Consider the following 26,834-nt stretch of genomic DNA (forward strand, 5'->3'; position numbering starts at 1 on the left):
GTTCTTCTGAATGCATATAAATATAGGACACAAAAGAGACTCTTAAAATATATATTAAATGAGCCTTTGGGTTATTCTGAAGTTTCAAGACTGCATCTCAATTTTTCTAGCAGTATTCTAAGGTAGAAAGACAGGTATGGGGCATGCTCAGTTGTGTCCGATTCTTTGTGACCCCATGACTGTAGCCCACCAGGCTTCTCTGTCCATAGGATTCTTCAGGCAACAATTTTGGAGTGGGTAACCATTCCCTCCTCCAGAGGAGCTTCCCAACCCAGGGGTCGAACCCTGGGTCTCCTGCGTTACAGGAGGATTCTTTACCATCTGAGCCACCAGGGAAGCCTAAAGGTAAGAGGAAGCTGCTCATAAAGAGATAGAATGAAATATGCATTTCTCTCTGCAAATTTAAAAGGATAAAACTGGTATAACAGGAATGAACATACAGAGGTGAGATTTACATGCCTAGGGGAGATTTTAGGCCAAAATTAGTGATAATTGTCAAAAAAAAACCTAAATACATTTCTTGAAAGGTATTAATTAGAATACAAAAAAATGTACAAGTAACTCTAAATATACTACATGCCTTACATATAAAAAGCATTTATAAAGAATACATAAACATAATATTTGGGTATATTGATCTAGTCAAAATTATGATATAAATATATTGGGAAAAGAGGGGGTAGAAACTTGTAGACGCAATGAGAAGGGCAGGAAGGGATGTCAAAGAGCTATGCGTTCACCTTTCATAGTGGGGAATTGAGAGATAATGCCTAAATCTAACAGGCAGATAATAAGTACACTAAGTAGGAGCAGTACAAGCAAATTATTGCAAGATACAGTGGCAAACACCAAAGGAATAAGCTCAAAAAGCTGAGAGCAGGAGAAAGAAGCAGGAAGGAATGATGACTTGTGCTTTTCATTTTAAACACCAGAAAACTACTTAGTTTGTTAAACTATGTGTGTGTATAAGTGGTAAATATTAAAGTGCCATTTGAAACAAAAACGTGTTAAGATGTACCAAGAGTAGAAAAAAAAGAAGGAAGGAAGGATAAATAAAGGGAAGTATGAGAAATATGAGAGAAAAATAAACATAGGAATGGAAATAATATTAAGAAAAAGCTTTGTGTGAATACAACTATCAGTTTTGCTATATTTGAGTAAAAAAGCAATCTAATAATAATTCCAGTATTTATTTTTTAAATGTTATTTCTTATTCAATTTTTCCAACTTTATTGATATAAATGAATTATAACATTGTGTAAGTTTACCATATATAACATGATTTGATATACATATATATTGTGACGTGATCGATAACCTCAGTAAGGTTAATACCTCCATCACCTCACATGATTACTGTGTGTATATGTATGTGTGTCTGTGTGTTTGTATGATGAAAATTTTTAAGATCTAATTTTTTTCATGATATTGTCTTTAAAAGAGATTAACCTATTCTACAGATATGATTTTCAAAATATCGTTATAACCTCTCAGGTGTAAATGAAAATACTTTATCAAATAATTTACTCATAACCTCATCCCAAAAAGGAAACGAATTCAAGCCATCTAGAAAAGGCAAATAAAATACAAAGGACATAAAATTAAAAGTCAGGATTAAAAGACTGATCACAGACTCAAAACACAAATCTACATCCAAATGTGGTTAGATTTCATCATGAAAAATAGGAAAGAAAAAAATCTTAGTCTTCCTCGTGTCCCTGGGAGATGTTTCTATCTAAATAAATAATTAGTAATAATACAACAAGACAGAAAAACCACTGGTCAATTATTGACTCAAAGATCAATTGTTAAGATTTAGTAAGCAGCAGCTAATGAACTTTATCTGATAATTTTCAAGCTTCAGAGCTAATAGAATAAACATACAAGCATTTAAGAATTTGGATAAAACCTCTATTCCAGGCAGCTGTGATAGCTGTTCTTGCCTTTGGAAAGAAGAGGAAGAAAGAGGACAGATGCCTTCAGGCAGATATGCGCTGCAGCGTGACAATGTCAGTGAGCTGCATATGCAGAGTTCTAGATTCATAGGAGATGGATGATCTATTGGACAGAAAATGCAAAACGGAAGTTAAGTTCCTCTCAATTTGAGATGGGGACTATTCCAGGAGTATATTGACAGGGGGTGGATATGTTGATAGTGTTGATTTAAACCTACTTACATGTTTGAATTGAAATCATCCAAAATAATCTGTGTGACACCCGCTGAACCAGGATTCTAACCATAAGAAATCTCAGCTGCAGCACTTCTTGTGAACTTCATCAATACCTTTCTTCTCTCCTTCAGACCAATCCTACTTAGTGCTCCCAGTCTAGTGTTTCTATAATACTATTATCTTGCTCAAAAACAGAGCAGTATGTCACAGTGGTTTTCAAGTTTTGTTTGGCAGAATTCTGAAGATTCTAAGACAACCCCCAAGACACTGACATGGAGACAGGGACGTTCCTGGACTTGATTCTCCATCACATCAACTTCAACAAGGCCATTCTACTTTAATCTGCTTTACCTGTCAGATGGAATGTCATTTAAATAAAAAGTCCTACAGCTTATCTGGAAAAAATAAGGGAACTTCATACCAACTCCAGCTTGCCTCTCTGCAAGTTTTAAGATCCTCTCTAACCTGGCCAAACAACCAATTCAACTCTCTTCCTAAGTCTTCACCAGATCCTGCCATTTTACCTATACTCTGCGTCCTCCTACTCCATACTTCCCTTTTCTCCAACCATTGCAAGCTACTCACAATTCCTTGAACCCAGTATGCTCTCTTATACCAAAGTGCCTTGCACATATCAGTCCTTCTTTCAGGAGTTGTATAATCAATTCCTTATCCTTCATCACCCCCTAGCCATGCATACCTGATGAACTTCTATTCACTTGTTCAGATTCTACTCAAACTGCTTATTCCTGGGTGTACAACTCCATTTGACAATCTACCTTAACAGCTAGTGTTCCCTCCTCTGTGAACCTAAACACCATTCTATGTACAGGCTGCCATTTATACTTGCCTGCAACAGTTTTCTTACCTATCTATCTCCCATATTCTACACCAATTCTATCAGAATGACTGCTTTATGCTCATCAAAACGGTACTCAAATCTATATGCATGAATGAATCACATGGATGTACACCTAAAAGTTTTTAATACACATTGCTGTTTTTCCATTTTTGTGCTCGTGCTCAGTCATGTTGAACTCGACCCCATGGCTCCTCTGTCCATGGAATCTTCCAGGCAACAATACTGGAGTGGGTTGCCATTTCCTACTCCAGGGGATCTTCCCAACCCAGGGATCAAACCCGCATCTCTTACGTCTCCTGCACTGGCAGGGGGATTCTTTACCACTGCAATTTTAAACAAATAATATTTCAGGATTAAATTATGAAGTTCAATTCCAACTTTAAAGAAATTTTTGTTTAATTTTTAATATAGTTGACTTACAATGTTTTTTTTTTATAATGTATTAGTTTCTGCTGTACAGTAAAGTGAATCAGGTATACATATATCCACTCTTTTTTAGATTCCATTCCCATATAGGTCATTACAGAGTACTGAATAGTTACTTGTGCTGTACCATAAGTTCCTATTAGTTCCTATTTTATATATAGTATGTATACCTGAAATTAACAATACATTGTAAATCAACTATAAGATCCACTTTAAAAAAAATTAATTAGAAAACAAAAAACATTATCCCTCCATGGAGGGGCAGGGGCAAGGAAGTTGGGGAACACAACAAAGATATTCAATAAAGACTCCATAAATAGCTATTATAGAAATATCTGTTTCCAGTATGGGGAAAAGACAGTCATGATGATCCATCTTCACACCTGAATTTCATCTCTCATGAACCTATGATGAACTTGCTTCCGTAAGTTAATACTCAGTCCTGCATGGTATGTTCCACAGGCTAACTTCAGTTTTTTAAGTTCAGCTGTAACTTGCTCTGTCATTTTTCTGGAAGGACAATAGATGATAGTTGGACCTTCAAACTCCCAAGCAGAACTAAAGAAAAAGAAGAGCAAAAGGACAAATATATATATATATGTTGGAGTTTTACATGATTTAATTTCCCCTTCTTTTTAAATTTTTAATTTAATTTCATTTTTAAATTTTAATTTACATTTTCCTTTTAGTAAAAAACTGAAAGGAGAACGCATATAAAAAACAATGATATATTTAACAAAAATCTAAAACATTTTGGACACTCAGATGTGGAAATAAATTATGTTAAACACAAATACCACTGACTTCAGTTTTTTGTTCAAATTAAAACCAGAGACAGGTTTATTTATTGAAGCACAAGCCTTGCTAAAAACCGGCAAACTAATGGAAATACAATTACCATCCTTTTGGAAATGCAGAACTCTAGTTTAACAATTACTCTTCATTTACACAGGAAATGTAATATTTACATAGGAGAATAAAATTTTTACATTATTCTTATCTTTCTTATGATTGTAAAATTCAATTTCTACATGTTAACCAAAAAAGCAAGAACTTTCATGTAATAATAAAAGATCATTTATATAGTTCAAAGAAGCATTTATTGGTAATCTTAAGGCTATGTTATAGAAAATAACATGTTAGCCTATTTTAGAAACCTGCACTTATTAAAAGTTTAAATGATGATTTTGTAGAATATTTAATTCCTCAATATATTCATTTACATAAATACATTCATTTATGCTGACCCAACGAATATAAAAAGAACATACCCCTTAGATTTAGAAAGTTATTTTATTTAATTTTTAACGCATATAACCTGTGATACAATTTTAATTTTAGGAATCTATTTTACAAATATACTTAAAGATCAGCCAAAAGATACATACAAATATTCATGGCAAAACTATGATAATGAAAAATTATCTAAATGTTCATGATCATACACATTCATACTATGAAAGTGAATCAAATATTTAAAAAGTAAATGTATAAAAACCTTTAAGAAGGACTATGGTAAAAATCATTGAAAACTTAGAAAAATAATGCAGCAATTTTACTCTAAGAGTCTTAACTAAATAATCTACCCAAAGTAATTTTTGAGAGTGACCAAATGGGCTTCCATGTCAAAATTTCACTCCATGGAGTGAAAAAAAAAATGCAAATTATCTTTTTAATGTACAAGAATCTCATTAAAAAAATATTTTTCAAAGAAGGAAAAACTGTGCACCAAAATGTGAATACTGTAACATCTTAAATCATTAAGGCCTAATTTAAGAAAACACAATATACAGAAAGATAACAGAGATACAAAAAGGAGGAAAATTGCAGACAAAATGGACATACTACAACACCATTTCTGTGGGAAGCTAACAACAACAACAATTGAGAGCACATATTTGCATAGTCTAAGACAAAGAACAGAACCTATAAAGCTAAATGCAAAAATGTCAGCAGTGAAAAGTGAGCAATGGGATTGGAGGATCTAGGTCCTCTTCAGTTTACATGCATCTGTACTGTTCAAACTGATACTAACAATATGGATCGCTTTTTACATAAAAAAAAAAGTAGAAAATATGAAAATTTGAATTTATAGAACCGAAAAATCAAAGCAGTGAACACTCCTATTGACTACATCAGTGAAATGACTGGAAGAAGGGCCTTGGTCTTTGTCTTTTCTGCCAAAAGAATTCATAAGAGACGAGCATTTATTGGAGGCAAAGCACGTGTGGGAGAAAACAAAGGCAAACTCATAGAGTGAGTTGCCCCCAATAGGGGGGCTTAGATTGCTTATATGAGGGCACTCTTCAGGTTATGTCTGGCCAGTCATCTTGCTTGTTCCCATATTTGGCCTGTCTCAGGGTTCTTCCTTGGTCAGCTCGAAGGTTTTTGGGAGGTTGGCAGGACGTATTATGGGCTGGCATCTCTTCCTTCCTTTTCCCCTCCCCTAGAGTTGCATTATCCAGAATTCCTTAGAGGACAACGAGGACATTCTCTGCACACGTCGGGATGAGAAACCCCCTTGACCACAGCAAGAGGAAATTGTGGTCTCAGGGCCCAGTGCTCCTGATGGCATCTTCTCTCAAAGTGTAAACTGGAGACTGTTTGCAGCAGCTCAGCCTGGGGCCCGCCTATTGCCTACCTCACATCCCCTCTGAGATTCCTGGACCCCAGGGAATTTTTATTGGGAGGATGCAGGGCAAAGGTCCACCTTCTGTAGCTTCTTCAGGCTGGCATTGGGCTCGTGGGCCACAGAACTCTCATCCTGCCTTGCCACGGAGCCCCAGGGAGACCTCTGCTGTTGGTCCAGAAGATCTGTCTCAGGGAGTGGCTAGAACCCCTGAATAACCATCATCTTGACATGGAACTGCTGCCACCTCGAAGAAATAAACTTAACATACCAGATGCGTGGCTTTTGTCAACTGGGAAGACTCAGAGCAGGAGCTCTGATGGATCTTCCCAGCCCAGGAATCGAGCCTGCATCTCTTATGTCTCCTACATTGGCAGGTGGGTTCTTTACTACTAGCGCCACCTGGGAAGCCCAAGGTATAGAATGTCTTTTTGTCTTTGGAATATCTAGGCCTGCTGCTGCTGCTGCTGCTGCTGCTGCTGCTGCTGCTGCTAAGTCACTTCAGTTGTGTCCAACTCTGTGTGACCCCATAGATGGCAGCCCACCAGGCTCCCCCATCCCTGGGATTCTCCAGGCAAGAACACTGGAGTGGGATGCCATTTCCTTCTCCAATGCATGAAAGTGAAAAGTGAAAGTGAAGTTGCTCAGTCGTGTCCGACCCTCAGTGATCCCATGGACTGCAGCCTTCCTAATACAGATTATTTTCTATGGATCCCATGTATTGAACTTGTTGCTTTGAGATCTGCGCCTTTTTCTGGGAGACCCTATAATCTCGAGTCCCAAGGAAATTAAGAATTTCAATGGTGTTCTGATCTAAGGCCTCCATGGAGGAGCTACATATCTACATACTGTAGAACAGGCCCTTCTTTTAGGCATATTTCCCCTAGTTTCTTTCCTAGGGCCTGGGCAAGCAAGTGTGGGCTGTCTCAAAACCCCTAAAGCAACACTGCCCAGGTATATTGTTGCATCTGACCCAAGTGGGAGTTGGTCCACTCAAAGGCAAACTGATACTGTGAAGATGAACAGATACTGTGAAGATGAGAGATGAACTGGGATGCAAAAGAAGGCATCCTTGAGGCTGAGCACAGTAAAACATTTAGCATCCTGAGGGAGCTGGACTAAGATGCTATAGGGATTAATCATAAGGGGATGTATAGGAACCACTCTATCATTTACTGCTCAGAGGCCATCCACCATGCTATATTCCTCATTTGTATTTAACAAAAAAAAAACGTAGAGGGGGTGCTGCTCGGGACCTCCTAACCATAATACGGTCAGGGAACTCAGAAGGTCTCTCCCCATTAGTGGGGTAGGACACTCAGTGACAACCAAAAAGGCATGTGAGCCCACTTCTGTTCAGTTCAGTTGCTCAGTCGTGTCCAACTCTTTGCGACCTCATGACTGCAGCACGCCAGGCTTCCCTGTCCATCACCAACTCCTGGAGTTTGCTCAAGCTCATGTCCATCAAGTCAGTGATGCCATCCAACCACTTGATCCTCTGTTGTTCCCTTCTTCTGCCTTCAATCTTTCCCAGCATCAGGGTCTTTTCTAATGAGTTAGCTCCGCATCAGGTGGCCAAAGTATTGGTGCTTCAGCTTCAGCATCAGTCCTTCCAATGAATATTCAGGACTGATTTCCTTTAGGATTGACTGACTGGATCTCCTTGATCAGTCCAAGGGACTCTCAAGAGTCTTCTCCAACACCACAGTTCAAAAGCATCAATTCTTTGACGCTCAGCCTTCTTTATGGTCCAACTCTCATATCCATACATGACTACTGGAAAAACCACAGCTTTGACTACACAGACCTTTGATGGCAAAGTAATGTCTCTTCTCTGCTTTTTAATATGCTGTCTAGGTTAGTCATAGTTTTTCTTCCAAGGAGCAAGTGACTTGATTTCATGACTGCAGTCACCATCTGCAGTGACTTTGGAGCCCAAGAAAATAAAGTCTCTCACTGTTTCCATTGTTTCCCCATCTATTTGCCATGAAATGATGGGACCAGATGCCATGATCTTAGCTTTCTGAATGTTGAGTTTTAAGCCACCTTTTTCACTCTCCTCTTTCACTTTCAAGAGGCTCTTTAGTTCCTCTTCACTTTCTGTCATAAGGGTTGTGTCATCTGCATATCTGAGGTTATTGATATTTCTCCCAGAAATCTTGATTTCAGCTGTGCTTCATCCAGTCTGGCATTTCACATGATGTACTCTGCATATAAGTTAAATAAGCAGGGTGACAATATATAGCCTTGATGTACTCCTTTCCCAATTTGGAACCACTCTGTTGTTTCACGTCCAGTTCTAACTGTTGCTTCTTGATCTGAATACAGATTTCTCAGGAGGCAGGTCAGGTGGTCTGGTATTCCCATCTCTTGAAGAATTTTCCACAGTTTGTTGTGATCCACGCAGTCAAAGGCTTTGGCGTAGTCTTTAAAGCAGAAGTACATGTTTTGCTGGAACTCTCCTGCTTTTTCTATGGTCCAACAGATGTTGGCAATTCGATCTCTGGTTTCTCTGCCTTTTCTAAATCCAGTTTGAACATCTAGAAGTTCTCTGTTCATGTTTAACTGAAGCCTCACTTGGAGAATTTTGAGCATTACTTTGCTACCATGTGAGATGATGAGACCAAATACTGTTCAAACTGGCAAATGTGATTCCAGTGAAGTAACAGATGTGAGGCTTTTCACTGACACCTGTCACTGTGCAGCTTTTAGAGAAAAAAGGTCCAGAGTAAGAAGTGAGGCGAATCAGTGGCTTCTGTATCAATTAAAAAATCGATCTTCTTTCCACCACATCAGAGATGACCCAGGCTCCTTGATGGAGACAGACATCTCAGGGCAGGTGTGGGGGAAGCTGCCGGGACACCTCAGGAGCCCAGCATGGTCATCTCAGAAGCAGGAGTCCCTCTTCCTCTTCAGGATCAAGCCTGTCTACAGACTGGGCATGGCCTAGGAGGCTCCTTCTGGCATCCACGGGCCCAGTGGTCAGTTGACTTGCCTTTGAAGCATTCCCTCTTGTTGGTGTAACCTCTGGACTGATGGCTGATACCTGCTGTCCCCTCTTAGTGGCCCTGAAGTTGCAAAGCGTGTCCAACAGCAACCGTTATCAGCTGAGCTTTGGCTCTGGCCTGCCTCAATTCACATTGAGTTCTTTTCTTCTCCTCAGCTTGATTTTTTACCCCAAAAGCCACCTCTAGCAGGTGGGGCATCAGGGTTTGTGGCCCTGATTGTAACATTTGAAGTTTTCGCCTATTGTCATAGGGGCGAACTGAATGATAAAAGGTAGTCCCAGTAGGGACTGACCCTCAGGAGTGGAGGTATCTATGTTAGTAAACGTTCTAAAAGCCTCCACAAGTTGTCCCCAAAAGAGGGCTGGATTTTCTTTTCTCTTGGGTCACTTCTTTGACCCTTTCATAGCTGACTGGTTTTCTAATGCATTCCTCATTCCTTCTAATAGGCACTGAATAATGTGGTTCCTGGCCCTCATGCCCACCAGGAAATCATCATCCCAAGAGGTACTCTGCATCCCCAGCATATCATAAACGCTGGGTTGGGCCCTGGCAAGCTGCTCAGTGTGCCCCGAGGCTGCCGTCCAAACCCTCTGCTTCTCCTCACAGGTACAGCAGGTAGTGAGGATGAGTTGGATGTCCCTCCAGGCTAAACCAAATGCCAGGGTTAGGGGCTGAAATCCTTCAGTAAACCTACTAGGGTTTTCAGAAAACTGGCCCAGTCTTCGTTTGCACTCTGCTGAATCAGTTAAAGAGAAGGGCAGGCGCACTCAGACTGTGCTTTCGCCATTTGCTGCTTCCCTGGGAGGACACATTCTCCCTGATCCTGGGTGACTGGAAGGCCCACCTATGAGATACCTCAGTGGCGGGATTAGCTTTTTCATCCTGGGGTCACTTAAGTTCAGTTGCTTAGTCGTGTCTGACTCTGTGACCCCATGTACCGCAGCATTCCAGGCCTCCTTGTCTATCACCAAATCCTGGAGTTTACCCAAACTCATGTCCATTGAGTCAGTGATGCCATCCAACCATCTCATCCTCTGTCATCCCCTTCTCTTCCTGCCCCCAATCTTTCCCAGCATCAGAGTCTTTTCAAATGAGTCAGTTCTTTCCATCAGGCGGCCAATGTATTGGAGTTTCAGCTTCAATATCACTCCTTTCGATGAACTTCCCCATTGAGAGTTGGGGGAAGTTAAATGAGGACCGTCTAGAATGCTGGGAGAATTCTCTGGTTCCCCAGGCCTCTGAGCTGCACAGAGCGAGACTCCAGTAAAGGGACATGAAGGCCTGGACACAGGGAACCTCAGTCCATTGTTCCAGCCTGCAGCAAGAACAATCCAATTGCAAGATGGTATGATAATTTACAGACCCATTTTGGGGCCATCTTTCTCCATCACCCAAATTATATAAAAGGCAGTAAGTATTACAGAAAAACTTAAGTTTTTCTTTTCTTAGCCCATCTAATTTAAATAGCTTCCAGTTCTTAAGGAAACAGCCCAGAGGTGTTCCCTCTGACTTAGGAGGGGGTCCCCTCATGTTGAACAACCTGCAACCAAGAACAAAGAGGCTAACCTAGAAAAGTAATCCGGCATCCTGGAAACATTTACCAGAAGGCTTTAATCTAGATGGGCTTCCCTGGTGGCTCAGATGGTAAAGCTTCTGCCTGCAATGTGGGAGACCTGGCTTCAATCTCTGGGTCAGGAAGATCCCATGGAGAAGGAAATGGCAACCCACTCCAGTACTCCTGCCTGAAAATCCCATGGACTGAGGAGCCTGGTGGCTATAGCCCTTGGGTTGCAAAGAGTCAGACATGACTGAACAACTTCACTTTCTTTCTTTTAATCTAGAAGGGGTCCAGGCCTGAATCAGATGTCTTTGGCTGAACTTAGTTCCCTGAATAGAGAAAAATGTTGCAGTTGCCAGGGACTCCCTGGGGAGGTTATTTTGATTGTACAGTCTTATGATTATTTTTCCAACACTGGGATGTATTCTCCGGGACCAGGCATCTCAAAGATTCAGGTGTGGCAGCATGAAATCAACCAGCCCAAAATGGCTGTTGTTATTAACAGAAGCAAAGCTCGTGTGGAAGAGCACACAGGTGAACTCACAGAGTGAGCTGCACCCAATGGGGGTGGCATGGATCGCTCATATGGGGCAGTCTTCCGGGTTGTCTCTGGCCAATCATCTTGCTTGTGCCCATATCTGGCCTGACTCAGGGTCCTTCCCGGTGGGTATGCACAATTCTCAGCAAAGATGGATTCCAGTGCAAAAGTTTCAGGGAGGTTGGCAGGACGTGTTACGGGCTGTCGCCTCCTCCATCCTTCGACCCCTCCCCTAGAGCTGTGTCATATGGAATTCCTTAGGGGACAGCTGAGGGCTTTCTCTGCACATCGTGTCAGGCTGAGAAATCCCCTTAACCATAAGAATGAGGAAACTGTGGTCACTGTCTCAGGGCCCAGTGCTCCTTCTGGCATCTTATCTCAAAGTGTCAGTGGGAGACTGGCTGCAGCTACTCAGCCTGGGGTCTACCTGTCTCCTACCTCACTATTACAAGAGGATTCATTATTTTGCCAAGAGGTTTACTAAAGACTGTTATTTCCTCATAACATAACATAACTTTCTGAGAGGGGAAAAAAAAAATCTATCCTCATGTAATCAAGTTAGATAGGTGAGACAGGCTTATTTAAATTAAACGCATCATGCATAGAGAAAACAAATAAGGTAAGACTTTAAGAAACATGATGGCTCAATGAAGAGAAAAAATGTGAATACAGATAAACAAATAGTAGAATTAAATGAAAGGAAGGAAATGAAGATAACAGGTAACACCTTGAAGTCTTAACTTACCCTCCATCGCAGTGCTCATTAAGAGGAAAATTTTTTTCTTTTTTTCTTTGTTTCTGGCCAAGTCACATGGCGTGTGGGGTCTTAGTTACCCGACCAGGGATCAAACTCATGCTGCCTGCAGCAGAAGCATGGAGCCCTAACCACTGGACTGCCAGGGAATTTCCAAGAGGTAAACTTCTATTTGTCCAAGTTCTACAGAGAACATTCTGACTCTTCAAGGTTCCCTGCTACCACAACTCTTCTTGGAAGATGCAAAACAGGTGCAAAATCATTTCGGATTTGCTTTTAGAAAAACCAGTCATAGTCAGTATCAAAATCTTTGGATGGTCTTAGGAAAGAGGGAGCCACAAAAAAAGGAACACCAAGACTCAGGGGATATGCTCTCAGGTGATACATCAACTGTATACAGATGCCTGAGGAGCAAGGAGGTCTGTTAAGAGAGGCTATATTAGTCTGAGCTAAAAAGTAATACAAACCTTCTCACCTCGTGAGAAGAAATCATTTATTTAAGATATGATAAGAAGACAATATAATCGCAGTGTCACAGTGTTGGGGGGGAAAAAGGCAAGCACAGTTTCAAAAAAGATAGGTTTCAAGCACCACAGAGCTTGAGAATACTATGGACTGAAAAGGATCAAGTATTAGGAAAGTAAATAAGGATCTGATTGTGGAGATGCTAACGTAAAATAAATAGCCTTCTCCAAGACAACATTTTACCTTTAGGACAGAAAAGAAGTGTAGTACAATGTGTATTCACTTTGGAGAGATTCCCTAGAGCAGCCAGAACACTCAAAATACATTCATTACCTGCGTGCTTTAACCTGAACACAGGACAGTCAAGCCAACAGTGAATTCTATATTTAAATTCACCCTAAAAGACCTTAAGAGTTACTTTAGGGTTTCCTAACCTAGGATGAATCTTCTTTTTATTACTTTCTGAGAAGGAAAATACTAACAATGTTCTTTAAATTCTATTTTCCTAGATTTGCTTTGTATTTGTATGGATAGGACAATTATTTCCATTTACTCTAACTTCACATTTCATAATGGGAAAATTATAAGTTTTTCACTGAGAAAACAGATCAGAGAAGCTTTCTTGGCATACACATAAAATGTCCAAAAACAAAATAAATAGGAAGAAGTGCTAGTGACAGTTTCTACATCAGTAAAATGAAAATAATATGCAGCTTACAGAACAGTTATAAAAATCAAACTAGATCATTTACATGAAGCACCTAGAATACTACTTGATACATGATATGGGCTCAAAAAGTATTTAAATTCCTTAAAACTCAAGTTAGTCATATAACTAGTGAACTAGGCAGAATTCAGATAACAGACTCATTTGCTTTTTTTTGTAAATTTGTCACTTATTAAGAGTGTAGTGATAGTCACTCAGTTGTGTCCGACTCTTTGCAACCCTGTGGACTATAGGGTCCATGGAATTCTCCAGACCAGAATACTGGAGTGGGTAGCCTTTCCCTTCTCCAGGAGATCTTCCCAATCCAGGGATCAAACCCAGGTCTCCAACCCAGGTCTCCCGCATTGCAGGCGGATTCTATACCAGCTGAGCTACCAGGGAAGCTCATTAAGAGTGTATGTCCTCTTCAAATAACAGCATGGAGTATAAAAACATAAGAAAAATTAGTTTCTCCCTTCCTCAGTCACTGATTATATAACATCACACTTGAACTGAAGCTAAGTAGAATTTCAAATATGTTAAATATACATTCCAAAGAGATAAGTTTTAAAAATAAAATAATTTTTTATAAAGAACAAAATAGTTACCAAAATTTATCAACCATGAAATGCTCACCTTGACTTACAGACAAGAAACTGCTTCAGATCCTGGAGGATGTCTCCTGTTTTTCGTCCAACTTCTAAATACAAGTTTGGTCGATCAAAACCAGTACAGGTTATCTGAGGATCCTTCAGGTTTAAGCAACATACAATGTCTTCTCGGACTGAAGAACCTGCCGTAGCAGTCAGTGCAACAATTGGAACCTGAAACAAGGAAAAGGGATTTTTAACAAAGGAGAGAGGTTGTTAATTCCCAACATTTCTATTGCCTTCTTAGAAAGACACTGGAAGACAATTACAGGAAGAATAGAGAACAGTGATAAAAATGAAACTTTAAAATTATTCTTTCAAAGAAGAAGAAAAACACTCTCTTCTTGTTTCTCAGCCTTCTAAGAAATCATTCAAACACTAAACTCATAAGATTTCTAAATGCAATTTCTATCTAAAGTTAAATCCACTTATTAGCTATCTACCTCTCCATTTATTACTTATACATTTATAACAGTGCCGGGACAAATGAGGGGTAAGTTACGTCTTATCTTTGATAATCTATAATTCATAAATTATAAACCCTGCACTCACTGAAAATTTAGCCATACCGAGCCCAACCAAGGCTCTTGTTTTACTCCTATACTAACTACACTGGTATATGGCTTTTCAGATCTAAAATAATAGCTCTCAATTACCTGGATAACCTCTCAACAGTTTTAAATGGTTAATTGTGGCATACAATATAAAAGGAAAATGCAGAAAATAAGACATCTAGTATTAACTGATTCCTTGAGCAACCAAGTCATGTTCTATTTTCAGTACAGTAGACTTCTAGATTTAATTTTTTCATCACTATTATCACTGGGAGTATTAATCAACTATGCAATCATTTCATAATCAGAAAAACTCTTCCTATATAATTAGCTGCTTGATATCCAAGATTACAACTTTCTGAATACTTTTTGGCTTATTATAAAATATGGTAAATAATATGCTCATAACACAGCTCTTCAGATGCAATACATTTACCCTGCAAATCAGTTGAAGCAATTACTGTACATAAGTGAAAATTTAAGTACAATTTGTAAAAATGCAATTACAGAATTTGAAAAAAGATACAATTTATTAAAAACTGTAAACTACTTTTATAATCAATATAGCTTTATTAAACTGAAAACTATCTCAAAGTTCATGCAAGGAAAAATCAATTAAGTCTGGGAGCAGTTTTTAAATGGAAAAAAATGATAACCAAAATCAATGTGACCAGTTAACTGACATTTTGATATTCTCTAGCCTTAAATTCTGTGACATTATTAAAAAACACCCCAAATCAACTTAATTGATTTTTGGTTTACAATCAGACTATTCTCTGAATTTAGAGAGCATCTGCCTAATAACATATAGGAACAGGCCAATTTATAAAGAAACTAGTTTCTCTAATCAAGGCTTAATATATATGGCTTAATATATATGTATATACCTGCTATATATCTTTATAGCAAACAAAAATATCTGTATCAAAAATATGGCTGAGAATAAGGGAAGTTCAAACACTGAATTTTCCAGGACACGAACATTCTCACCTTACCACAATGAAGCATTTCCATCAGTTTAACTGTTACTCAAACAATTTATAAAGGAACTAAAAAAATGCTTGGTATTTAACTGCATATACAGATAAATACAGACGTTTTCAGGATAGATAAGAGGGCCTGGTTCATTTCTATGCAGTATCACGAAAGAGCAGACAAGCAATGCTTTTGCGAAAAAAAGGAAACAAGCATGAACCTGACACATTTTGAAGAAGTTAGTAGAAAAATCAGGCAAAATAGCAGCACAGTAGTATAAGAATCTGGCTCAGAAACAGCTGCCTCAGTTCAAAGCCAGCTTTCGCCACTAACGAGATGTGAGATTTTGAGCTGCTTATTTTAGACACATTGGCTGCACTGTACAACGATCGAAGCCATGCCCCCTGAGGTGGAAGTGCTGAATCGCCAGGGAATTCCCATGAGCTATTTACTTCATATTCTAAACGCTGGTTTCCTCATCTCTAAGATGGCTACAACAACAGCAACAACCTCAGAAAGTCACTGTGAAGAGCAAATGGGATAAAAGGTCTAATATGCGGAATATAACGGCACAGTACACAGAAGGCAAGTGACAAGTGTCAGCTATTACTGACATTATTATGGAACATCTGAAAAGAATTCTACACAAGAACTCCGGAGACACGGCCACTACTCTCAGATGTGCCACTCACTCTGGCAAGAGCTAACTTCTCTCGGCCTCAGTTTTTTCATCAAAATATGAGATGGAGAGGGCTACTGGATGTTAACCTCTCTTCTAACTTAAAAATTCCCATTTTGCCACGAGAAACTCCTTATTCTAGTGACCAGCTAACAGAGAAAATCACCATAAATGATTCATTCCTTTGCCGACATCCTAGAAAGGCACAGTTAAGAATGTTGCTTCCGTAACTTAGAAAACACAGTAAAGTAATGGAATGCACTAAATTTAAAGGAACAGTATTTACTTTCACTTCAGAAGTGAACAGAATGTTTTTGCTTAGAAACTCTGGTGCTTTATGATATTTAAAAGAAGTAAACTAGGGTAAAGCTTGAAAATAACACTCAGGTTGGCTAGGAGAAAGATGTATCCATACATCCTGGTTTGCTGGGAAGCTCTCAGTTTATCTAGTCATCACAGCATAGTTCTTCTAATTGGAGGCTAATTACTTTACAATACTGTAGTGGTTTTTGCCATACATTGACATGAATCAGCCATGGGTGTACATGTCTCCCCCATCCTGAACCCTCCTCCCACCTCCCTCCCCATCCCATCCCTCAGGGTTGTCCCAGTGCACCAGCTTTGAGTGCCCTGTTTTAAGCATCGAACTTGGACTGGTCATCTATTTCACATATGGTAATATACATGTTTCAATGCTATTCTCTCAAATCATCCCACCCTCGCCTTCTTCCATAGAGTCCAAAGTCTGTTCTTTATATTACAGCATAGTTCTTAACAGCTTCAACTTTTTAATTTTTAAAAGCAAACTGGTATGGTTGATAAATTACCTTGTCACTCAGTTTTATCAAGTTCACAACTCACGAGACTTGTTCTTTAAATTGGCAAATCTTGGTTTCTTTGGTAATAAGTACAAAGTTTTGATGAAAAAAGCAATAAAATGTAAATTAATCTTGTGACTATAAATCTAGGAATGCCTTAAGACATATACTTCAATGGTGCTACCACTACAAATTCCAAGAACTGTTACTATTCCATTTGCCTCTGAATTTGGGTGGTGGTGGTGCTGCTGCTGCTGCTGCTAAGTCGCTTCAGTCATGTCCAACTCTATGCGACCCCATAGAAGGCAGCCCACCAGGCTTCCTCGTCCCTGGGATTCTCCAGGCAAAAACACTGGAGTGGGTTGCCATTTCCTTCTCCAGTGCATGAAAGTGAAAAGTGAAAGTAAAGTCGCTCAGTCGTGTCCGACTCTTCATGACCCCAGGGACTGTAGCCCACCAGGCTCCTCCGCCCTCGGGATTTTCCAGGCAAGAGTACTGGAGTGGGGTGCCATTACCTTCTCCGCTGGGTGGTGCAGTTCATCTATATACTCCATAGTATGCTTCATTCATTCATTCACTCACTTATTCCAAATAGTTACTGTCTACAATGTGCTGATCTTTGTAAAAGGGCTGGGAGGAATGTCATGGAAAGATCCAAAATGTCCCATTTCTTACAGTTCCTCTTACTTGAATTTTATAGAACTTTAAGGTTGATGTAAAGCTTTCTAGGGCTTCCCTGGTGGGTCAACAGTAAAGAATCCAACTGCAATGCAGGAGACGCAGGTTTGATGCTTGTGTAGGGAAGATCCCCTGGAGAAGGAAATGGCTACCCACTCCAGTATTCTTGCCTGGAAAATTCCACGGACAGAGGAGCCTGGTGGGCTACAGTCCGTGGGGTCGCAGAGAGTCACACACAGCTGAGCAAATCAACAACAACAACAAAGCTTTCAACAACAAAGTTGTTCTTTGGAGACTCATTTTGTCAGATTCTCTCCAAATGGGAATAAGTTAGTGATTTTTTTTGCTATTTTTGAACTTATTGAAATAGTTCAGTGTGAAGCACTGGCGACAGTCAGCTGTAACTGCGATGAGAAGGAAAAAAAAGCACTGAGAACAGCGAGGAAAATGAGAGCCCTACAGCCACCAGGGGGCATTTCTCACCACTCAGCTAACAGAGATTTCATGAAAACACCAGGGAAAAAGGTTTCTCAGCCGCTGCCTGACGACCATCCTGGGCTCAGTGAATCATCCCAAGAAATGAAAAGAATCCAATGGCGTTCACAGCCTGACAGAATAAAAGACTAGTTCAATATTGAGAAGCATTTCTAAACTGCATAAAACACTTAAAACTCCTCTAACACAATCCTTCTAGAATCAAAGGCCCAGGAAAGGATTACAGACAGCAATCTTCCTAATTTCCAAAAGCTTACTTTAAACTGTTCTACATCAATGAAAAGCAGTCCTCAAGGAATCTGAGCCTGCTGGCTTTCACCATATCATCTTCTTTTTCTATTAATATTACGGGTACTATTAACACTACTAATCTTTCTATATTATTCATACTGTTCCATGCACTTCATTTGGTACTACTGCTTCCACTTTTATGGGTAATTCTGAATCTAAACTCCTTTACTGGCCTCTGTGCAACTTCAGGGCAGAAACTGTTTTAAACTTCTTTTATGTCATTGGCTCTGGAAGCCCATCTAGTATCCCACTGTGTAGCACTGCCCAGCTCTACCACTCACTGCCTGTGTGGTAAAGTAACTTCTCAGGGACTCAGCTTTCTCATCAGAATTCACTTATTCATTTACCCAATTATTTATGGAATACTCACCATGTGACAGGCACTGTTGTAGATTTTACCAACTAAACCAGCAGAAATCCCTCACCACAAAGAATATTCTGGTAGGGACCCACAGGCCATAGACAAAATATATTAAAGTACGTTAACACTGCTAAGTGTTATTTAAAAGACAGCAAAGGAATATGAGGAATGCTGAGAGTTGTGGGAAGAGGGTTAATTTGAAAATCTGACTACAGTGGACAGGAGGACTAAATGAAAAAGTACTCTTTTCAGCAAAGACTTGAGAGAAGTAAAAGATATACCATGTTGTAAAAAAATCTTTCCCCTGCTTAAAAAGCAACCATTTGCCCTTTCATAAAATCATTTTCAGATTTTTGGCCATTCCCCAATCCTGGATCCTCCCTTGCTAAGCAAGTCATTTCAAGACATTGTACTTGGCAAAGCTTACCTTCGGGAATTCTGCCTTTAGGCAACCCAAATCCCTGAATGAATTTCTAAAATCATGTCCCCACTCAGAAATACAGTGAGCCTCATCCACAGCAATAAGTGTGATACCTATCAAAAAAGAAAAATATGTAAATGGAGAAGATAAAGTTCAAAAAAGTAATAAACTCATCTAAAGTTTTACCACCAATTCCACTTTGAATATGTAAATATAACAGAAAGGAGAAAAATAACTCAAAGTATTGACTCATATAAAAATATAAGCATAAATAATAGCAGATAACACCAAAAATTGGGCTTCCCAGGTGGTACCAGTGGTAAAGAACAAATAGACCAACGCAACAGACCTAGGAAACAGAGGTTGGATCCCTGGGTCAGGAAGATCCCTTTCAGGAGGAAATGGCAACCCTCCAGTATTCCTGCCTGGAGAATCCCATGGTCACAGGGGCCTTGAGGGCTACAGTCCATGGGGTCACGAAGAGTCAGACACGACTGAAGTGACAGCACGTACACCAAAAATCATTACTGAGAATAAGCAGAGGGAGATATATGGATAAAAGGCAGATGGATAAAAGAAAGAAATATTTAATATCTATTTTTCAAGTAACATATTTATTCAATTTTGGTTTTCATCATTATTTCTCAGAGAAATTAATTACTACTACTCTGTCCTCAAAGCTATCACTCATCTGCAATGATAATACCTTAAAAAGAAGAGCTGTTCTAATTCTCATTCATAATACTTTTAATTTTATCTCATGGATTAGCTATCCAAAGAGAAAAAGTCAGCATATTTCTACTGAGATTACATTCATCACTGTCTGTGAATGATCACTACAGAATTCCTCTGAAATGCCAGTTCTGAAAGACAGGATGACATCCACAGTTTCTAATATAAAACGGGAAGGGAAGAACTATATCTCATTTTGTACAAAGTAGGTAAGAAGGAAGGCAAATTGTTCCTTCTTCACCTAGCAACCCCTTTGCTCGGCCCCCACCCCCACCTCCACATTGACTCAGAATCAATAATGTATGGTAATGCCTCTCAGAAAAGGGCTTTACTATATAACTTCCCTGGTGGCTCAGACGGTAAAGCGTCAGCCCACAATGTGGGAGTCCCGGGTTCAATCCCTGGGTTGAGAAGATCCCCTGGAGAAGGAAATGGCAACCCACTCTAGTACTCTTGCCTGGAAAATCCCATGGACAGAGGAGCTTGGTAGGCTACCGTCCACAGGGTCGCTAAGAGTCGGACACGACTGAGCGACTTCACTTTCACATAACCATCCATGAAAATGTCTTCAGATATTTCAAAGTAATGACAGTAGAGCTTTTGCCCTTGATTACCAAATTAATACTTAAGAAATAAAAAATGTTTCCCTTCAACGGGGATGATCACAACTTAATGTGTATCTGCATATTTATGTTTTGCCACCGTGTTAGCCACTCAGTCGTGTCCGACTCTGTGCAACCCCATGGACTGTAGCTCACCAGGCTCCTCTGTCCATGGAATTCTCCAGGCAAGAAAACTAGACTGAATTGTGATTCCCTCTTCCAGGGGATCTTCCTGGTCCAGGGGAAGTTTTGCCACTGGGGGTTAATTAAAAACATAAGTCAGACTACCTAAATGCATAACTTGGCTTACCATTTATATTACTTTAAGCATCTTACTTAAGCTTTCAAGTGTCAGTTTCCCATAAGTATAAGGTAGATAATAAAAGTAGCTAACATTTTTTTAGTTACTCTGAAGATTAAGATCATTCACATAAAATGCTAAGATAGGGGCTGGCATAAAAGACTGCTCAATTAAAAAAAAAACTATTATTATTATAGTTATTGTGCTAGTCGCTCAGTCATGTCCAACTCTCTGCAACCCCATGGACTAGCCCACCAGGTTTCTCTGTCCATGGGGTTCTTCAGACAAGAACACTGCAGTGGGTTATCATTTCCTTCTCCAGGGGATCTTCCCAACCCAGGAATCGAACCTGTGTCTCTTCTGTCTCCTGCATTGGAAGGCAAGTTCTTTACCACTAGCACCACCTGGGGAAATGCATACTACGTTCCAAACACTTCCCTAGGAATAAAATAATAGTAAAATGCAATTCATGATCTTGAGGAGCTCACATTTCTAAAGGAAGAGACAGAGAAACATGCATATAACTACAATTCATTGAGATTACCAATTACAACAGGGTTGGAGAAGAAAAAGAAGGAAAGAAAAAAAGAAAACCCTGCTAAATCTGAGCAAATCCAGGTTGATTCACATCAAAATTCTATTAACTGATGAGTGGGAAACATTCAATATTACCACTATATTTATTTGGCTTTAGAAACTATATGACCCAGATTTTAAATTAAATAGGTTAAAACAAAGAATAACAGCTCCTTCATTTTAAAACCCTCCTTAAAATCACAAGTTTGATTAACTAGCTTTTGCACTTCCCCGGTGGCTCAGTGGTAAAGAATCCACCCGCAATGGAGGAGATGTGGGAGATGTGGGTTCGCTGCCTGAGTCAGGAAGATCCCCTGGAGGAGGAAATGGCAACCCACTCCAGTATTCTTGCCTGGGAAATCCCATGGACAGAGTAGTCTAGTAGGCAGGGATAGGAAAAGACTCAGACAGAACTGAGCAACTAAAACAACAACTACTATTTTTTAATGGAGTTAAACTTTGTCCCTCACAACCAGCTGCTACAAGCTTCTGCCAACTTTCCCATTAAATGTGCAAGTCCAAGTGTCTGCCCAGGTCCAGGATATATTTCATTTTGGCACATCAGTCATTAAAGCCTTATTCCCAAATTTACAAGACAATTACAGGTACATTTGCTTTTAAGGTGTCTCTATATAAAATTCTGCTTGCTGCTTCTGTTATAAACCCACACTACTTAAATAATAGCATTTCATAAAAATCATAAATCAGAATAGCTAAATGTCAAAACTACTGTACAAATGAAATTCTGAGTATATTCACTGCTGCAAGCATTGTAAAATGAAAGTTAAATAAAAATACTTGAGAGAATTTATCCTATTTTGTTCAACACTGACAGCCACCCAAAAAGAGCATTTTCATCCATCTTATGCAGATACTCAGCTCTAATAATTGCAGTGTTCATAATTTATTCCTTTACAAAGAATTAAAACAGAGAATTAGAACAACCTATCAAGAGGCTCTAAGTAAATATTGGATTAAATCCATCACAGAAACAAAGCAAATGTTAAAATGGAACAAAACATATCCAGACCACTAGGTACATAGACCCTAACTTTTGCAATAAAATCATGGAGTTTATATATCTAGAGTTGTTGATTTTAATCTGAATTGAAATATTCATAAGAACTTTATACAACCTAATAGGATACACACCAAATTTGTTTTAAATTAAAAGTAAAAATATAACATGCCAATAAGGGAGTTTAACAGCTGATGGTCGCCCTTTTTGATAATATATTTAATCAAATGCTAATTTCTGCCCTCATTCTTTTGTTGATACTTAACACATATTAAAAGATAAATACTTGTTTTCATTATATTAAGAGAATAACTGTTAAATGCTTTCCCAGAGTTATCTGCAAGTAACCATTAAATGAGAGACCACAATGTTTAAAAAAACTTTAAGTGCTAGGAATTATTTTAACACATAAAGTGAGATCATATTACATTAGACAGCAAAGATTGTCTGGTTTAACTTAATGTTTGGAACATGAACAACTGCAATAGAATCTGTGATTGTAGCTCTTAGATAGCTGAGCCTGACCATCAAGAAGGGAAAAAAACAAGACAAAAATGTTTTTAGCACACACATCAAAGACAATACCAGCTTTTGACTAATTTTCTATTTACATTTTCTAGAAAATAGGATGACATATTATGTAATTTTTAAAATTAATTGTACTCACTGACAAAAAATAGTCAAAGGTACTGTGGTCTCCAACCTGAAAATCACACATCAGAATCACCAGTGAAAAGACTACAGCTCCCACAACCTCATAGCAGGTGCATTAAATCACAATTTTCAAAGTTGGAGGATCTGAAATTTTCTAAAGTTTGAAAGGTGATTCTCATGAACAGTAAGAGTAGAGAACCACTACATTGATTAAGATTCAGAATACCAAAAAAAGGAAATTATAATATCATAGAATCCAAGATTCAACATTTATTCAATAATATATTTAAATGCCTACTATGTGCCAGTAACATACTGCTACTGCTAAGTCGCTTCAGTCATGTCCAGCTCTGTGCAACCCCACAGACAGCAGCCCACCAGGCTCCCCCATCCCTGGGATTCTCCAGGCAAGAACACTGGAGTGGGTTGCCATTTCCTTCTCCAATGCATGAAAGTGAAAAGTGAAAGTGAAGTCGCTCAGTCCTGTCCGACTCTTCACGACCCCATGGACTGCAGCTGACCAGGCTCCTCCATCCATGGGATTTTCCAGGCAAGAGTACTGGAGTGAGGTGCCACTGAAGGAAATATAAATAAATAAGAAGAGCATTTTCCCCTAAAAAGTTTATAGTCCAGTAGAAGAAAACAGGTATACAAATAGACAATTATAATCCAGGAGCTTACTTTCTAGGGCAAAAGGAATTGTGGGACAGGACAGGAGAGACAGAGATTTGCTGGATCCATCCACAAGTTTAAAGAATATCTCACTTTAACAAGTACTTATAAAGATTCTATCATCCCACTTACCAATATTAGCCTCAAGTTGCCGAAGCAGCTCCAAGTTACCTGAACAGAATTCTGGAGTTAGGTATACAATCCGGTATTTGCCTCTGTAAAAACAAACAAAGAAATAGGAAATGTAAAAACAATCACACAATGAATATAACTGAAAACCATAACACAGTATAATTTTTTTAAATAATGCATTACACCACTTAATAAAAACAAAATGCATATTGTATGTGTGGACATATACACATATATTTGTTCTCTGATTTCATTTCAATTCATCAAAACAAACATGGCAACACCAGTCAGAGAGTACTCAGTATAAGATGCCATTAGAAGCCAGATTCTGATTTCCAGCAGTCTAGCCCCAAAATGGCAGTGCTTGAGTTAACTGATCAAGCCTACAGTAAACCTTCTATATGTTAGCAATCCACCTGCATGTCACCTTCCTTGGAGAATGACAACCCCATTACCCTACACAGTTGATCCCATCTCCACAATTATACCCGCAGCACCCACGTTTCTCCTGTATATTCTGCTCTATTGCCCACATCTTCTTGGGCCAGTGATGAAACCAGACTAAGGTCAAGTTAGTCAGTCTCCGTCCTAGAATTTGAGGGTCTAACCAAGTAACAACCAGTCAGTCTCCAAGCAGCAAGATCTGTAACATGTAAATGAAAAATACCTGCAATCTATTTTGTGACTAGAAAAACAGAGAACGCTTACCTTCTGAGAGAAAGCAAGAGGAAGACAGAGAATTTAGATTAAAAAAAGAAGGCCCTATTGTATTTTCAATACTGATTCCAGTCTCTTCCTGAGGGCTGGCTAATTTCTTTTCATAGGGATCCACAAGCCATTCCTGTATCCTTACTATAAAATTTGATATTCGTTTAAACGTTTGATTGATTTCTATTCTGTGCAGACAGAATCCTAATTAAGACAATGTGTGCAATGAAGGTTAGGGCTAGGGCAAAATAGGTACAGAGTCTCTTTTCCATTCTATCAAATGATGACATAGATCAAATTAAATAAAATAAAATAATGTTCTTTATGAAACCACTTAAAAATATTTAATCCACTGTGTGCTAGGCATGGTGCTTTCACTAGGAATGGGTAGAAAACATCTAAGAAAAAAAGTTATGCTTTTCATATCATGAAATTGACTCAGTAGTCTAATTAGTTCTGATGCCAGGCTATCTAGGTTTGAATCTCAGTTCTATTTCTTACAAGCTAAGTAATCTTAGGCAAGTATTAACTTCAGTGTGCATCAGTTCTTCAGGGTAAAACAGTGATAAGAACTATAAAGACAGCTAATTCTTTAGATAGCTACTTTCAAAGTAAACCCAATCAAATCCCAAATCGCAATTTAGTTGAAAAGGTGATATCGAAATACAAAGAACCTAGAATAGACCCAAAAAAAATTGAAGAAAAAAAACAAACAAACCCTACTTTGAAAGAACAAGAAAACAAAAGTGGAAGACCTGTACTACCTGATTTCAAGATTTCTTATAAAGCTACAGTAATCGAGACACCAATCAAGGCAGACAGTGACAAAACAGAAAATAAACACTGCAGCAATAAACCCATGTGTATTTACTCAATTTAGTTGTTACAAAGGTGCAAAAGCAATACAGTGGAAAAAAGATAATCTCCAACAAATGGAGCTGGAAGAAATGGATGTGCCTAGGTCAAAAAAAAAAAAGAACTGCAGTCAATACCTGATATAATATACAAGATTTACACAAAATGGATCATAGATCTACATGTAAAACATAAAACTATAACATTTTTTGAAGAAAATATAAAGGAAAATCTCTGTGACCTTGAGTGAGGCACCAAAAAGCAACAGCAAAAGCAAAATCCATAAAAAAACATACTGACAAACTGGACGTTATAAAAATGAAAACCTGATACTTTTCAAACTGTTAGGAGAATGGTGTGCCTTCACCAAAATCTTGTATGTTGACTTTCCTCCCACTGCCTCTTTGGAGCAGTTTCTAAGAACTAAGATGCTGCCTCCCATGCTGCAGTCCTCATTTTGCCCCAAATGAAACTTAACACACACACACACACACACTAATCTGTTAAGAGAATGAAAAATGGAATGATAAACTAAGAGAAAGTGTCTGGTAACCATATAGCAAGTGAAGGATTTATACTCAGAATGTATAATATAAACTATCAAAATTCACAAGTGAAAAAAAAAGAATAAGCAAAAGATGGATAAACACTTCATCAAAGATACACAGATTTTTAAAAAAACATAAACAGATGGCTAAAAAGTATATAAAGAGATGCTCAACATAATTAGTCCTTCAGTTCAGTTCAGTTGCATCCGACTCTTTGCAATCCCGCAGGCTGCAGCACACCTGTCCATCACCAACTTCCGGAGCTTGCGAAAACTCATGTCCATTGAGTAGGTGATACGATCCAACCATCTCATCCTCTGTCGTCCCCTTCTCCTCTGACTTCAATCTTTCCCAGCATCAGGGTCTTTCCCAATGAGTCAGTTCTTCACATCAGGTGGCCAAAGTGTTGGAGCTTCAGCATTAGTCCTTCCAATGTAAATCCAGGACTGATTTCCTTTAGGATTGACTGATTGGCTCTCCTTGTAGTCCAAGGGACTCTCAAAAGTCTTCTCCAACACCACAGTTCAAAAGCATCAATTCTTTAGCACTCAGCTTTCTTTATGGTCCAACTCTCACAACCATACATAACTACTGGAAAAACCCATAACTACTGGAAAAACCATAGCTTTGACTAGACAGACCTTTGATGGCAAAGTAACATCTCTGCTTTTTTTTTTAATATGCTGTCCAGGTTGGTCATAGCTTTTCTTCCAAGGAGCAAGGGTCTTTAAATTTCATGGCTGCAGTCACCAGCTAAAGTGATTTTGAAGCCCCCAAAAATAAAGTCTCTCACTGTTTCCCCATCTATTCCCATCTATTTGCCATGAAGTGATGGGACCAGATCCCATGATCTTCATTTTCTGAATGCTGAGTTTTAAGCCAACTTTTTCACTCCCCTCTTTCACTTTCATCAAGAGGCTCTTTAGTTTTTCACTTTCTGCCATAAGGGTGGTATCATCTGCATATCTGAGGTTATTGATACTTCTCTTGGCAATCT

At 38.9% G+C, this 26,834-nt stretch overlaps 1 protein-coding gene across 4 annotated transcripts in view; it reads right to left on the minus strand.

Moving 5' to 3' along the window:
* The window catches only part of WRN (WRN RecQ like helicase), a 127,607-nt gene that overhangs the window by 45,186 nt on the left and 55,587 nt on the right, over nt 1-26,834 (minus strand). For all 4 annotated transcript variants that reach the window (XM_070364311.1, XM_014477622.2, XM_070364310.1 and 1 more), the window contains 4 exons: nt 23,727-23,809; nt 19,046-19,152; nt 13,754-13,941; nt 3,843-4,017 (listed from right to left, as the gene is read on the minus strand). In XM_070364311.1, the coding sequence (XP_070220412.1) occupies nt 3,843-4,017; nt 13,754-13,941; nt 19,046-19,152; nt 23,727-23,809 (553 nt within the window). The remainder of the gene's footprint in view (nt 1-3,842; nt 4,018-13,753; nt 13,942-19,045; nt 19,153-23,726; nt 23,810-26,834) is intronic.

This window comes from Bos mutus, chromosome 27 (assembly GCF_027580195.1).
Source record: "Bos mutus isolate GX-2022 chromosome 27, NWIPB_WYAK_1.1, whole genome shotgun sequence".
Classification (NCBI taxonomy): domain Eukaryota; kingdom Metazoa; phylum Chordata; class Mammalia; order Artiodactyla; family Bovidae; genus Bos; species Bos mutus.